The sequence below is a fragment of the Oryctolagus cuniculus genome, chromosome 9, assembly GCF_964237555.1.
Source record: "Oryctolagus cuniculus chromosome 9, mOryCun1.1, whole genome shotgun sequence".
Classification (NCBI taxonomy): domain Eukaryota; kingdom Metazoa; phylum Chordata; class Mammalia; order Lagomorpha; family Leporidae; genus Oryctolagus; species Oryctolagus cuniculus.
In genome coordinates this window covers 70277280-70293202 of record NC_091440.1, presented here as the reverse complement: position 1 = coordinate 70293202, position 15923 = coordinate 70277280, and the positions used below count along the sequence as shown (strand labels likewise).

Sequence of the window (15923 nt, the reverse complement as noted above, 5' to 3'; positions counted from 1 at the left end):
GGGGGGGGTCATTGAGGAAGAGAAACGGGTGGCTACGTGCCTGATGTCCTTGCGGTTTCTTTGTTAAGCTTGAGCAAGCACAGAGGAGGGGGCTTATGTACATAACAGGATGTTCTGTCGCCTGTATCTCTGAGTAGTATCTAACTGCTTTCTCTGTGAACCAGTTTACTCCCCCATTTCCCACGACTGTTTCTGGAACTGTTTGTCTCAGTTCCTGTTTTTCTATTTCATCAAGGCCACTTTTATCCCTTCATTAGTATGCGGTCAAAGTTTAATATTTTTCCAAGTCCCCCAAAGATCTCTTCGTCACAGTTTCTTACCTTTGATGGAGGGTTTGGCAATGGAGCTGGAGGTTCTGGAAGCCTGAGGAAGGTAAAAATAAGAATTGCAGTCATGGTTTTTTAGAGACAAGCAAACAGAAAGACCAGGCCAACTCAAGATTTAGTAAGTCCCACTTTTCATTCTAAAACTGTCCCTCCATACATGTTACTGCTCAATCACTTCAGTGTGAAGAACACAATTTTTCTACATGAACCAATCTTCATTTCATAACTTAACTTTTTGTATCAGAATTTTCTGAAACTAAAAAATAAAATTAGAACCCACTGTTGAAATGGAATCAGTTTTCTTTGGCTTGGGTAAATTTGCATGTTGGCACTGGAGTACATTTTCTTCATAAATAAAGATGTTAGTCTATATTTAAAAGTGAAAACTGTTTTAGCAGTTGACAAAAAGCTACACTTCATCTTTTCTTCCGTTAAGAGAACTTTAGGGGCCGGCGCTGTGGTATAGCAGGTGGCTAAGGTGCCAGCATCTCATATGGGCACTAGTTCAAATCCCAGCTGCTCTACTTCCATCCAGCTTCCTGCTAATGTGCCTGGAAAACCAGCAGAAGATGGCCCACCTGCTTGGGCCCTGCCCCGTGTGCGAGACCTGGAAAAAGTTCCAGGTTCTGGCTTCAGAATGGCCCAGCTCAAGCCATTGCAGCCATTTGGGGAGTGCACCAGCTAATGGAACATCTTGCTTTCAGTCTCTGACTCTGTCTCTCTCTAACTCTGCCTTTCAAATAAATAAATAAATCTTTAAAAGAGAGAAAGAGAGAGAGAGAGAGAGAGAGAGAGATATTTAATTGGCATATCTTTCTCCCAAAATCTTTAATCAAAACTTGAAAATTTTCAGTGGAAAGAAAAGAATCTCAACAAAGAACAGAATGTAAAGACAGTGTCTAATTGCATAAGCAGTAAGAAATCCAGGGAATGGGGCCAGCATTGTGGGCCAAAGGGGTAAGCCATGGCCTATGATATCAGCATCCCCTGTGAGCACCTGTTCACATTGGCTGCTCCACTTCTGATCCAGCTCCCTGCTAATGTACCTGGGAAAGCAGTGGAAGATGGCCCAAGTTCTTGGGACCCTGCCACTCATGTGGGAGACCCAGATGGAGTTGCAGGTGCTTGGCTTCGGCCTGGCCCAACCCTGGCCATTGTAGCCATGTAGGGAATGAAACAGAAAAATGAAAGATGGATCTCTTACTTTCTCTCTCTCTCTCTCTCTCTCTCTCCCCCCCCCCCCGACCTCCCTCCTTTTCTCTGTAACTCTGCCTTTCAAGTAAATAAAATAAATATTAAAAAATAAAAGAAACCCAGGGAAATATTAAGCAGAAAGGTATGAATATTAATGTAGAGTAGGTTTTCAACACTACTATAAAAACCAGCTACTTCTGCTTTTTACACTGTATCCACAAAAATGCATAAGAAATAGACACTGATCAAAAAAAAAAAAAAAAAAAGGCAAGCAGGATCTAAGGAAGTTGCTAAAAACCGCAACTATATTATTGCTCAGAGGAATACAAGACTCTAATTGAGATTTTAATAAAAGTTACACATCATCACACACATAAAATCCTAACAACTGCTAAACTCTAGAAAATAAACGCTTCAATAAAAGTAAAATATTGGGGCTGGCATTGTGGGGTGATGGGTAAAGCCACCACCTGCAACACCAGCATCCCAGCTGATTCAAGTTCCAGCTGCTCCACTTCCAATGCAGCTCCCTGCTAACGGCCTGGGAAAAACAGTGGAAGATGACTCAAGTGATTGAGTCCCTGCCACCGTAATGGAAGACCTGGAAGAAACCCCTGGCTCCTGGCTTTCGCCTGGTCCAGTCCTTGCCATTGTAGCCAGCTGGGGAGTGAACCAGCAAATGGAAGATTTCTTCTCTTTGCATTTCTCCTCCCCTCAAACTCTTTAAAATAAATCAATCAATCTTTAAAAAATAAAGTAAAATAAAGTGTTTGTATTATATTTAAGATCTTTATAAAGGAAGAGATACACAAGAAGTCATACTTAAAACTCTTCTTCCATCCCTCAAGGACACAGGGTTTCACTTTATCTGATAATATTAAGAATGGTACAAAGCAGGGCCAGCGCTGTGGTGCAGTGGGTTAACGCCCTGGCCTGAAGTGCCGGCATCCCATATGGGCACCGTTTCTAGTCCTGGCTGCTCCTCTTCTGATCCAGCTCTCTGCTATAGCCTGGGATAGCAGCAGAAGATGGCCCAAGTCCTTGGGCCCTTGCACCCATGTGGGAGACCCGGAAGAAGCTCCTGGCTACTGGCTGTGGATTGGCACAGCTCCAGCTGTTGCGGCCATTTCGGGAGTGAACCGGCAGATGGAAAACCTCTCTCTCTGTCTCTACCTCTCTCTATAACTCTGTCTTTCAAATAAATAAAATAAATCTGTTAAAAAAAGATACAAAGCCTGAATCATAATTTTCATACACATTCTACAGACTATCTACTTGCCTTCCAACCTTTCTTTTTCTTAAAATTATCCCAAAGAATCAAGCTAAGTAAGTCTCATTGCAGGTAAAATTTTAAGCTTATCTTCTAAAATTACACAAAGCAATAATCTCAGTCCCAAAACTCATTGCTTCCTGCAATTGGCTTCCACCAAGTCAACTCATTCCAATCAATACTCATGAAAAAAATCACCTCCAAACCAGAGTGGAGTACACCAACTAAGTCAGGAATGACCTGTTATCACAAACAGGGACAGGATAAGCCATGCAGAAACCCCACTGCTGAAGAAATCAAGACGTACAAAGGCACTGAATGAATAGCACTTACTTCAAGTATTTAGCTAAGTCATCACTTAATTCTTTAGGGATGTAATCAGATACCAGACCATGGGCATAACGAAGATAATCCTCTGAAAGAAACAGAATGGAGAGTGGAAAAAAAAAAATGAGTAATGATGATGGTGGTTTCACAGTCAAATTGACCTGAGTTCAAACTCCGGCTCTGTGTGTGGCATTAAGGAATTCACTGAAGCTCTAGCCTCTGTCTCTGTATTTGTAAAATGAGCATAAGAATACCTATCTTTTAGAGGAGCAGGGTGACAGGATTGGTAAGGAAATATCAGGATGAAGTCAAAGATATGACAAGAAGATGTAACCACAGTAGATACCCACTAAATGAGAGTAATCACAGAAACCCATGTGCTCATCCTTGAGGTCCCTGCAAATAACGTTCAAAATTCACTGTAGCAACAGGAAATACTCATGTGGTTTGTAAAACTATTGTGGTCTGAGTGAGCTTCAATACAGAATAAATGAGTATGATCATTTAAGAGAAATAAGGTATTACATAGTAATGTCTCTACTTGGCTTTATAAGAATCCTGAACATTATATAGATTCTCCCAAACGAACAACAACAACAAAACTGAGCAGAATGCATAATCATCAATTCTAAAGCATCTACAGTCTCAGTATTTAATGCAGCCGGGAGGGGCTGGCATTGTGGCATGGCAGGTAAAACCGCCACCTGTGATGCCAGTATGGCCATCAGTTCGAGTCCTGGTTGCTCCACATCCGCTCCAGCTCCTTGCTAAAGGCCTGGGAAAAGCAGTGGAAGATGGACCAAGTGTCTGGGCCCCTGCCACCAATATGGGAGATTCAGATGAAGCTCCTGGCCCAGTACAGGCCATTGTGGCCACCTGGGGCGTGAACCAGTGGATGGAAGACCTCTGTACATCTCTGCCTCTCTGTAACTCTGCCTTTCAAATAAATCAATGTTTAAAAAAAATAAAATAAAATGCAGCTCTGACACCAACTAAAGGCAATTTTGACCAAAACAAACTTTTCTTTTAATTCCACTTCCTATGAACTTCTTGAAGTTCCATCGCAGGTAGAACATGGGGAAAGCACTGGTCTCAGAGCCACAGGCCTTGCTGACCAGCCAGGGTAAGCGATCTTCCTCTTGGAAAATGAAAAACCACACTTCTCCATTTTTAAAATGAGTCTGTCCACATAACTGCCAACATCCCTTTCCTGCTTTAAAAACAGAATCTCTGGTTGTATTGACCCATTTATCCCTCCCTCGCTCCCTCGCCCTAACGTGACTCAGCCCTCCTCTTCCCGTGTTACAGCCAACTAAAGGCAAGGGCGGCTGAGAATCTCTGAGCGGCAAGGTGCCCTTCCCCACTCCCTGACTGGCAGTAGCCAGTTCTGCGCATGTGTGAAGTGTTTCACCTTAGATCGCGGCCAACCAGACTCTGCCTACATGCCTGTCAATCACAAATAGGCCACTGTTGGTCATTTTCACTTTTTTAATGCCTACAACCAGATATTACAGGGTTGTTTATCCACAACAAGGGGACACTGAAGTGGAGTTTAAAATCAGGATAATTTCTGTCCCACAATTTGTGGGTCCTAAGTGCCGTATATAACTTTTTAAAAAAACTATACATATAAAAAATATTTAATAGAATACTATCCTGGAAAAGCAAAACAATGTCCCTTAATAAACTAAAAGAAAAAAACTGGCAAGTGACTTCATTGACTAAAATCAAACACTGAGAGTTAGCTTAGGAAATGCGCTCCTTGGGAATAAGATGCACAGAGCTGCAGCCATTGGAACAGCACAAGATGGAGAGGGGAGTGGGCCGCAGAGTCAAAACAGGCTCCGCCGGTCGCGCGCTCGGCTTTGTCATTTACTGGTGTGTCACTTGGGATAGAACCTTGACTCAGGAGACTCGGTGGGAGGCTCCAATGAGATAATGTCTGGACACTGGCAACTTAGCAGAGGGCCTGTGCCTAACACATTCTCCACAAACAGCCAGGGCTGTTGGAGTTTGATCACTATTAGTGTGAAATAACCACCTGCTGAAGGAGTGAGTCAACTGGCAGTGACACAGTGATCCATGGTGGAATTAGCTTCTGATTCTGCACTAACATGCCCATTTTCCCAAGATCTGTGAGTACATGGGCAAGAATGTGAAACATCTGTGACAAAGATTTTTTAAATCCCAAGCATTCACACGCAATCAACTTAACTCTAGATAAGAATCAATGCCGGCCCGTGCCCCAGCTCACTAGGCTAATCCTCCGCCTTGTGGCGCTGGCACACCGGGTTCTAGTCCCAGTCGGGGGGCCGGATCCTGTCCCGGTTGCCCCTCTTCCAGGCCAGCTCTCTGCTGTGGCCCGGGAGTGCAGTGGAGGATGGCCCAAGTACTCGGGCCCTGCACCCCATGGGAGACCAGGATAAGTACCTGGCTCCTGCCTTCAGATCAGCGTGGTGCACCAGCCACGGCGGCCATTGGAGGGTGAACCAACGGCAAAGGAAGACCTTTCTCTCTGTCTCTCTCTCTCTCTCACTGTCCACTCTGCCTGTCAAAAAAAAAAAAAAAAAAAAAGAATCAATGCGATGAAATGATTTACTTACCTTCGTTGTCACTGGCAACCTGGTCTCCAGAGAAAAATGCAGTTGATTGTACCCGGTTACCAACATTCACGTTATTGGTTTTTAATGCAGCCTTAGTTTGATTAACCTGTTAAGTAACCAATTGGGGAAAATCATGGTATAGGTTATAAAAAAAAAAATCCAAAACTTGAAGCTTTCTGAATCCTGACATGATATTCCAAAATGGAAAATTCCACCCCTGGTGTCATGTAACAAGTCAGAGTCCACAGAAAGATACATTCAAAAATGTATAAAATAACCTTGAGGTTATGTTTATAAGGTGCATATGAAACAGAAGGGAATCTGATATCTAGACTCGGGTCCCATCCCCAGGATCTCATTATGTATATTATAACATTTCAAAATCTGAAAAAATCCCAAATCCCAAACACTCCCCTCCCAAGCGTTTTGGGGAAGGCAGGTTCAACCTGTATTTTCAACTTAACTTTCAAAATCCAGGACTTTCCCAATGGCCCTCAATCTGTTTCTTTTTGAGAACCTACACTGTCTTCACTAGATACCAGAAGAGGAGAGGGGGCTGCATGTTTGGAGAGGCTGAGCAGCAATGACATTTCTGGATGATGTCAACACGTGAATTTCTGAGGCTTGCGTGGCCTCTGAGTCGGGTTGCTTGCTTAGGTTTGTTCTGTGATCACAGAACACTTAGTGATCCTCTCTTTCAGAAAAGGGCGTGAATGGTACTTCAAAATGCTCGTGGAGAAATGTAATGAAAGGATAAATTAACTTCAGAGCAGAAACTTTTGGAATCCATGTATACAGGGGTTCTTCAAAAAGTTCATGGAAAATGTGTGTTATGGAAAACCTATGCATGGCCAGCGCCATGGCTCACTAGGCTAATCCTCCACCTGCAGCGCCGGTACTCCGGGTTCTAGTCCTGGTTGGGGTGCTGGATTCTGTCCCGGTTGCTCCTCTTCCAGTCCAGCTCTCTGCTGTGGCCCAGGAAGGCAGTGGAGGATGGCCCAAGTGCTTGGGCCCTGCACCCGTATGGGAGACCAGAAGGAAGCACCTGGCTCCTGGCTTCGGATCAGTGCAGCGCCGGCTATAGCGGCCATTTGGGGGGTGAACCAATGGAAGGAAGACCTTTCTCTCTGTCTCTCTCTCTCACTGTCTAACTCTGCCTGTCAAAAAAAAAAAAAAAAAAAAGAAGAAGAAGAAGAAGAAAAAAAAAAACCTATGCATGATTTAAAAAAAATATTTGCACCAAAATGGGCTTACATTTTAAGTTCACTGTTCCAAGAACTTTGTAGAGTAACCTCACAGTATTTGCCTCTAAGGATTGTTGTGAGGATTTAATGAATTACAATCTATCAAGCCCTTTGAATAAAACCTGGCACAAAGTTTATATGCAGTAATTGTTTGAACAAAATAGATAATAAATATATATACTTCTCACTTCCTAGGAAACATGATAAGTATAAATTTCCCTCTGCTAATCATGTCATTTCATTTGCTAAGAGCAAAAATCCAAGGGCCAAGATTTTGCTCACCATTTACCCTCGTTCTTCACATACACAGACTACTACCACCGCAGATGTGAAAAGGACATGAAAAGTCAAACACGATGGCACCTTTTAAGTCTTTTCACTACTCTGTGCCTGAGCAGCCCAACTAATTTCAAAGGCTCCATTTTCAGGTTCCCAGGCTCCCCATGTGGCTGGTAAAATGAAATGACAAACAAATACGGTTTTCACATTTTCGATAGAAGAGAATCTCAGGAAACTTGTATAATATAAGGACCGGTGCACACCGATCTCATAAAAAGCTTGTTATTAATAGAGTTCGTTTAGTGGGATTTCTTAATCAATGGGAAAGTCTCTGATATTCTTAGACCAGGAGCTTACAACGTTGTGTTTCTTTTCAAACTATGAGCAATAGTAAGAAATATTTGGGGTCTTGAGTAAGTTTGTGGAAAATATGTATTACAAGGAAAGAATGTACAGATTGTACAATATTTTTATCATTTAATCCCACTTTTCACAGACTTTTTATATATTAAGTTATGCTTCACGGAGCCATACTGACTACTTGTCCTTCTTCTGTGCCATGTTTGAGTACATTCTGTCCTATGCTAATCCATTTCATTCCAAGAGAAATACTGGTTGCGACCTAGCACGTCAACTGCAGAAACACTGTTCCAGATCTAATACCAAGTTAAAATGCTTCGTTTCACTAAGACACAGTGACGGCCTCCCTGGAGGATGACCCCTCTTCAGCACGTGGACACTGAGAGCGGGACATGGCTCCCCTAAGCCCAAACGTCGTCTGCCCCTGATGCCCGGTGGGCTGTGCGTGAGACACGTCACCCGAGGGGACACGGGCAGGACTGTCGGCAGCAAACAGCAAAAGGCCTGACATCGTCTGGCTCGGGAGACTCAACTCTATACCACCAAATAGCAAGAAACAAGAATTCTTTTTTATTCAGTGATAGGCTCGGGGAGATGGAGGGTGCAGGTCAAAAGCCATCCTTAAGCTAAGTCCAGACACACCGCTGGGGAGGGCAGAAAGCTGATGGCTGGCTTCTCCTTAGCCCAGGCTGTCACTGCGCTTTCCTCTTTCTGCGGGATGATGTCTGGATTCAGACTTACTGCCCTCTCCAAAAATCTTTAAGGAGCATGAAGCTTTTTCTTTTACTAAAAGGCACTACAGTGGTACCGTACCTTTTTTTCCAGCCACTTTAATGTCTTCTCTTTGCTATACTTATAATATTTCTTGTTGTCAATTTCTGGATGAAATTAAAAGGAAAAAAAAAGACTCAGTAAGCAGGTTAAACAAAAAACAAACTTCTAAGGTTATATCATATAAAAGTTCACAATTTAAGAACATTTCATAATAGTTTATGTTCTTGAAAAACTCAATGTATACGGGGTTGGCGCTGTCACGCAGTGAGGTAAAGCCCGGGTCTACAAGCGCCAGCATTCCATATGGGCACCAGTTTGAGTCCTGGCTGCTCTACTCCTGATCCAGCTCTCTGCTATGTCCTGGGAAAGCAGTAGAAGACGGCCCAAGTCCTGGGGCCCCTGCACCCACGTGGGAGACCAGGAAGAAGCTCCTGGCTCCTGGGTCCTGGCTCCTGGCTCTGGATTAGCACAGCTCGGGATGTTGTGGCCATCTGGGGAGTGAACTAGCAGATGGAAGACTTCTGTCTCTCTCACTGCCTCTGCCTCTCTGTGACTCTGCCTTTTAAATAAATAAATAAATCTTAAAAAATAAAAGAAACTTCAATGTATAAAACTCAAGAGACCTCTGGAATCATCCAACCACTAACTGAGTAGGAATTTAAGAAAACCCTCAACGTACACAAAGATCCATAGAAAAAAGTAGTTCTCCAAATTCATCAAACAGACATGCTAAGCGACTTCCATTTCTCTAATTTTAAATTTACCTCAATATTTTCAGTGAAAGAATTCCTTGCTAAAATAAAATCAGAAATCAAAAACTGAAACAACACTGGGGCCTATGATATTCACTGCACACATTGGGGTGGAGGAGGAGGGTTCCTGTTGACTGTTCTGTACTGTCCCCGTGGGGCTAATGGAGCATAAAAGAAAAGATAGATCTGCCTTTAAATGTAGTACCAACAGAACCGCAGCCATTTCAGGGGAGTTCGGATTTATGGCAGGCTCAACCTGGCCCTTACTGGGGATAAAGTCTCACCTGTGATAAGTAACACTTCCCCCCGCACAACCCACTCAGCTTTACTCCCCGGGTCCTGAAGCCACGGTGTCCTCTGTCACACTTGCCATCGCCAGGTCTCCTCTCTGTGCAAGCAGCAGGGTGGCACTTCCACCCCAGCTGCTCCCTCCACGCAGGAGTTTCTTTTTTTGAAACTTTACTTCAAGAGAAAGAAAGCTCTCTTCTGCTTGGTCAGTCCCCAAATGCCCATAACAGCCAGAGGGCGGAAGCCAGGAGGCAGAAACTCAACCCTGGCCTCCCAGCTGGGTGGTGGGGACCATCACCTGCTGCCTCTCGGTGGGCTGCATTAGGGGGAGGCTGGAACGGAGAACTGAGCAGGGACTCTGAACGCAGGTACTCAAGAGGTGGCTTACCCACTGCCCCCCAAATGCCCGCCCAAGGGACCCGAACAGTTCATTTACATATTCACTGAGTACAGATTCAGCAGGCTGCTAGTCCACTGCCTTGGACTCCTGGTGATCTCACACTCCCAGTCCTCTCTGGCTGTCCAGCGGGACTGAAACTGAGCCCCTGCAGCGTGGATGCTCCCTTAGCCAGGCCCCAGTCGATCCATGGCTTGCCATTCCTGTGCCCACCCCGGCTGCAAGTCAGCTCCTTTTAAAGATTAACTCACTCCATTAAGGGAGTTTCGGGGTGAGGGTGGCCGGATTCAACTCCCACCTCCTCCTTCTCCCACCACCTGGTGTTGGGCCCAGGCTTCCACAACAGGAACACTGGAACAAGGCTGGAATCGCCTTTGTGGGCTCGGGGCTAGGACTGCCAGCAGTTTCCCAATGCAGGACATTAGCGTGCACAGCAGTTACCGAACCACCATCCCAGGACCTTGGAAAAGACCTCTGGGTTAAGACTTATGACCCCCACAGCAGGGCAGGCCCCCAGACGTCTGATCTGTCTGGCTTGAGCCAGACGCTGCTATTACTCTGTGTAAGCTCTGGTAAGCACTCACTCCACCCCTGCACCCATCACACAGACAGGGCCAGGACCCTGCTCTCCCACTCCCTTAATCCTCACCCCAGTCTACGTGCTGATTTGTGTGACTCCAGCAGCTGAGGGGCTGACAGCCTGAGAGCTCTGTAGGGCTGCCCAGCAGGGTGGAAAGTTGATGAGGGAGGCCCAGATCTGCAGGGTGGGCAGGAGGCTGTGGGCCAGGAATGCTGGCGAGGCCCCCTCGGCGGCAGGAGCTCCACTATGATGACTGGAGACCCTGCAGCCTTGCGCACACTCACCACCTGTGAGTGCTGAGGGCACGCAGGGGTGGGAATGGAAAGCGCTTATCCAGTGCTTGCACTATGTTAAATGGTCTGCAAGGGAGAGGGGCTGGGAGGCCCCCAGTCATCTCTGCTCTTCCTCCCTGTTTTAGGCTGTGGTCATCAACATGGTGGGCAAGATGGGACAGGGTGGAGTGGGACACAGCTGGAATAACGAGGGACAGCTAGCTGCACACGGCCTGCTGTCAGAGGTGTGAGAATTTCCTCTCTCCAGCCACCTGGGCAGACAGCCCACCCGAGAAGTAAGGCCACTAAGACTGGACTCAATTTCTCCAGAAGCAATGTCCCACCCTCTGCACAAATCAGGGGAACTTTAAAAGCCCAAAGCAATCATTAAAAAAGATGTATGCTGTGGAATGGCTAATTAGAAGTTCCATTCATTGTCCGAGGCAGAGAATCTATAAAAACCTCAGTGTGCAAGTCTCTCCTAAGAAATCCCGCCCTGAGCCTATGGCTCACTTCTCTCTCGCCTGTACCCACAAGTGCTCTGCAAGGATGTGCACAATCCACTGCAGTGTTGCTTCCTGAGCGCCTTGGGCAGGCCGCCCCTAACCCTCTTGAACAAGATCTCTCACAGAGGCGGAGAGCACACACGGAGCCCATGCACAGTGCAGCACGCACTGGCACCTTGGGAAATCTCACTCCTGAAGCCTGTCTCTGAGGGCTACATTGAGCGTGCAATGAGACAATCCAGACCAAGCCTATAGCACAACTCCAGCCACACAGCCAGCACTTAACATTAAATAAGAAAAAACGATGAAAATCGCAATTTGTAACAGGTCCCCCTCAGAAATGAATGTTTATTCAGGCCTGTGCTGAGTTCTCTGTGTACATTTTCTCACTGAATGGACCTCAAGTGAAAACCATTAGTTGTGCCCGGCTTAGGTTTGAGGGACTTTAAGGAAATTGTCCAAAGTCACAGGGCAGTCCAACAGGAGCACTGGGATTCCCGCCTGAGCTGACTCAAAGCTGTGGGTGTGAGGTTCATTTTACTAACATCAGTGAGGCCTACACCTTCCTCAATATTCCCATCACCCCCATTTTCGTGCAAAACAACCAATCCAGCATGACACACACAAAGCTGCTTTCTTTCTGTTTCTAAAGCTCTGATGATTTCTCTAACTCTTCCCAGCTATGCAGCTCCCTCCTTCAAGGCCAACGGTACCTTCCTCTTAATGACCTCATTCAAAAAAGACTAAATAAACCCAAGTGAGAGCCCTACAAAGCTCTGAGCTGAGGTTCAGTGAGTCTAAGATTAAACTGTGTTTTCCTCCCAAGCCATCCTCTGGGTTAGCCAGGCCTGAATCCTGAGAAGGTACTCCTGCTTTGCCTCATGCAGGCCATCACCCCATCCTATGGGAGGTGGGAAGTGAGGAGTGAAAAGAACCTGACATTTTCTCGGTTTGGGGCGTGGGGGAGAGGGGGTAGTGGTGGAGGTAAGAAGAAAATAAAACACTGTTAGGAATCAGAAATCAGGAGGCCTAGCTTCTAGGGCTACATCATTTTCCAAAGTTCAGCTTCATTTGCATACCATGTTCATATGCTACTATATTCATGTTAAGCGCACAATTTGAGGAATTTGGAGAAATGTATGCAGGCATATGACCATCACCTCCACAAGTTCCTGTGAGCCCTCACATAGCCAATCTCCCACCCCTACCCAGACCTCAGATAATCCCTGAGATACCATCACCAATTTAGTTCTTGCTTTATTCTGGAACCCCACAGGAATGGAATCATACAGGTGCACTCTTTTCTGTGCCTATCTTGTTTTACTCAACAAAATTCCTGTGAGACTCATCCATTTCATTGCAGCTAACAATAGTTCCCTCCTTTGATTGTGAAGCAGGATTCTCCATATAGATACATACATTTGTTTACTCAACCACCTACTAAAAAATTTTAGGTTGTTTCCGGAATGGGGCTTATTTTTAAAACTTGCTACTATAAAAACAACAACAACAACAACAAAAAACAACAACCAGAAAGGGTGCTTTGAACGTTCTTGCCCAGGTCTTTGCATGGATGTGTTTTCCTAAGTCTTGAGTAAATACCTAGGAGTGGAGCGGCTGAGTGGTAAGAAAGTGTCACATAGTTGTACTATTTCATGGTTCCACCAGTCGGATAAATGAGTTCCAGTTCTCCCACAAATCCTAACCTTTTTCTTAATGATGTCTTTTAGAAACTGAAGATATTAATTTGAATGAAATGCAATTTATAATCCATGGTTAGTGGTCTTTGTGTCCTAAGAAATGTTTGTCTACACCCAAGGTCACAAAGACTTTATGTTTTCCTCTAGAAGTCCAGTGGTTTCCAAGTGATCAATTTTGAGCTAATTTTTCTGTGAACAGGAGATGAGGATCAATGTTCATTATTTTTTCATAGGGCTATCTAATTCTTGAATCAAGATTTGTTGAAAAGATTATCCTCTATCCCACTGAATTATCTTGACACCTTAAAAAAATCAGTTAAACTTATGTGTGAATTCATCTCCAGATTCTCTTTTCTGTTCCATTTATTTATATATTTATCCTTATACGATACCATATTTTCTTCATTATTGCAGCTTTATAGTAGTTCCTTAAATCACACTTTGTATAAATTCTCTAAATTTGTTTTTTGAAAGTGTTTTGGTTATATTATAGGGCCTTTAGATGGTCATAAACATTCTATGCCAGTAAGTTTCTACCAAAAAATAAATTAAAAAGCTTCTTAAGCATTACATTGATCCTATAGGGCAATTGGAGAAAATAAACATCTTAACAGTATTTAATATTCGAATCTATGAACATGGTATACTTCCCCATTCATTTAATGTTTCTTTAATTTCTCTAAAAGTTTTCTGTAATGTTCAATATACTGGTCTTGTGCATACTGTGTCACATTTATCACCAGAGCTTCATGATTTCTGATGACAGTATAAATGGATGTTATTATTCCATTATCCAGTTGTTCACTGTTGATATTCAGAAATATAGTTGCTATTTGTTTATTGATCATGTGTCCTAAAACTTTACTTATTAGTTTTAGTAACTTTTTATTTTTTAAGATTCCTTTGGACTTTTTAACAATATTATCTATGAATACAGACAATTTTAGTATTGGCTTTCCAATCTATATGGTTTTTTTTTTCCTTCTTGTCTTAATGAATCTGCTATATCCTTGTCTGTTACCCAATCTTAGGGAAAACATATGTTCAGCCTTAAAATGCAGATGATGTTAGTTGTAGTTTGCCATAACTTCCTTTAGCAGACTGAGGAAGTTCCCCTTCAATTCCTAATTTGCTGAGAACTTATATTATGTTCAAATTTTGTCAAATGCCCTGTCTATATCTACTGAGATAATCATACAGGTTTTCTTGGTAGTATGTAAATATGATGAATTTTACTAATTTGTTTTCTAGTGCTTAACCTATTTTATGTACCTGTAACAAAGTCTAACTGTGTTTTATATTTTTGATCTTTATATACTTGATTTTTTAGTATTTTATTAAGGATTTTTCAATCCTTGATCATAGGGAGTACTGATCTAGTTTTCTGTTTCTAACACTGATTTGGGTACTGGCAATTCTGGTTTCAAAAAATTCCATCCTCATCTATTTCATATAAGAGTTTGAACAAGTATTATTTCTTTGAATAATATTTCTCCCTTGAAGTACAATAAAATTCACCAGTGAAGTCAACTGATCCTGGCGCTTTCTTCCTAGGAAGTTTTAAAATTATAAATGCATTTATATATTAAACCTTCCCTGGACAAGACAATCACTATGTCCCCAAATGCTACACAAGGGCCCGGTGTATGCCCACTGCTTAATTTTCAAATTCAAAAATTTAAAAAAGCCAAGAAGGTTTAAAATGTTCACTACCCATAATTATGAAAAGTACCACTGCCTGTTCATCTGTGTCCTAAATGTAATATTTGGAGAGTTAGTCAGCTAGATAATATGTCCATATGCTGGAAAGGTTTTTTCCCTTATGTGTCTGGTGCCTATAAAACTGGTCTCAAACATCTGGAAAGATTGGGTTTACAAAATAAAGATGGAATAAAAGTGAGTTCACAATTAAATAACATGTTCAGCCATTGGGTAATCAGTTCACAAACTTGAATTTCCCTGATGTATTGTTGAACAAACTGCCTAGAGCACATTTTCACTTCTACTTTCTCAATGTTTTCCATAACCGAGAAACTCATATGGTCTCTTTTTTTCCCCCTGCCTCCTGGGGACAGAAACTTGGCAAGTGTACTTGGGATATTTTAATCAGGTAAGTTTTCCTGGTTCTTCCTGTTAATCACATCAGACAGCCCAGCGCAGCTTTGGCTTGCAATATGAAACAGAGTGTTACATTCAAGATGGAGTTCAGGACCCTTTATTAGTCCCTTCCCGTGTCATCTCACCACTGAACGTGAGCTTCTTTGGCAAGACACAAGCTCTGGGCCCCAGAGCTAGCAAACAGAGACACATCATTTCCATCACTAATAAAGCAGGCAGGGCTAAGGTCACAGCCATCATCATTCCGGGTACAAATAACTGTGGCTGGGTCTACTCATCAGGGAGAAGGCAAGAGGAGAAAGCTCCCACAAACGTAGAAGACTTAAGCAGATCTTTAATGCCACAAACACTTGGGACGGCAGGCAAGTTTTAACGTCAAACTAGCTGTCTGGGGCCTTTGAGTGTTTCAGGCCTTGTTCTTTCTGCGCAAGTGTGTGTGTGGAGAGGGTGGAAGTCACAGAAAATCGCTGTCTTCTTCACCTTTGCTCCCTGTCATAGAAACTACCTGACCAAGCATCAGTGGTCTTCGCTCTCTCTTTTGTAAAGAAATCTAGAAGCAGGGGTAGGTGTCTGGCACAGTGGTTCAGACGCCACTCAGGATGCTTGTACCTTACACTGGAGTGCTTGGGTTTGAATCCTGGCTCCACTCCCGATTCCAGCTTCCTGCTAATGTGTACCCTAGGAGGCAGCAGGTCATGGCTCAAGTGCCTGAGTCTCTGCCACCCACATGAAGAGGCCCAGATGGAGTTCTGGGGTCCAGGCTTCAGCCTGTTCCGGCCCCAGCTGTTGTGGGCATTTAGGGAGTGACTGAGGGGATGAGCGCGCTCTCTCCCTGTGTCTCTGTCTTCCCTTCCCTCTTTCAAACAAATAAATATATAATCCTTGAAAAATCCGTAGGTCAATTATAGAGGATGACCCCAAATACTAATTTAG

General features: G+C 43.7%; 1 protein-coding gene across 3 annotated transcripts in view; it reads right to left on the bottom strand.

Annotated features, from left to right (window-relative positions):
* RNASEH2B (ribonuclease H2 subunit B) overlaps window positions 1–15923 on the bottom strand; it is an 86839-nt gene that overhangs the window by 28059 nt on the left and 42857 nt on the right. For all 3 annotated transcript variants that reach the window (XM_017350303.3, XM_017350301.3, XM_008273860.4), the window contains exons 6-9: window positions 8417–8481; window positions 5721–5826; window positions 3124–3205; window positions 321–363 (exon numbers count right to left, since the gene is read on the bottom strand). In XM_017350303.3, the coding sequence (XP_017205792.2) occupies window positions 321–363; window positions 3124–3205; window positions 5721–5826; window positions 8417–8481 (296 nt within the window). The remainder of the gene's footprint in view (window positions 1–320; window positions 364–3123; window positions 3206–5720; window positions 5827–8416; window positions 8482–15923) is intronic.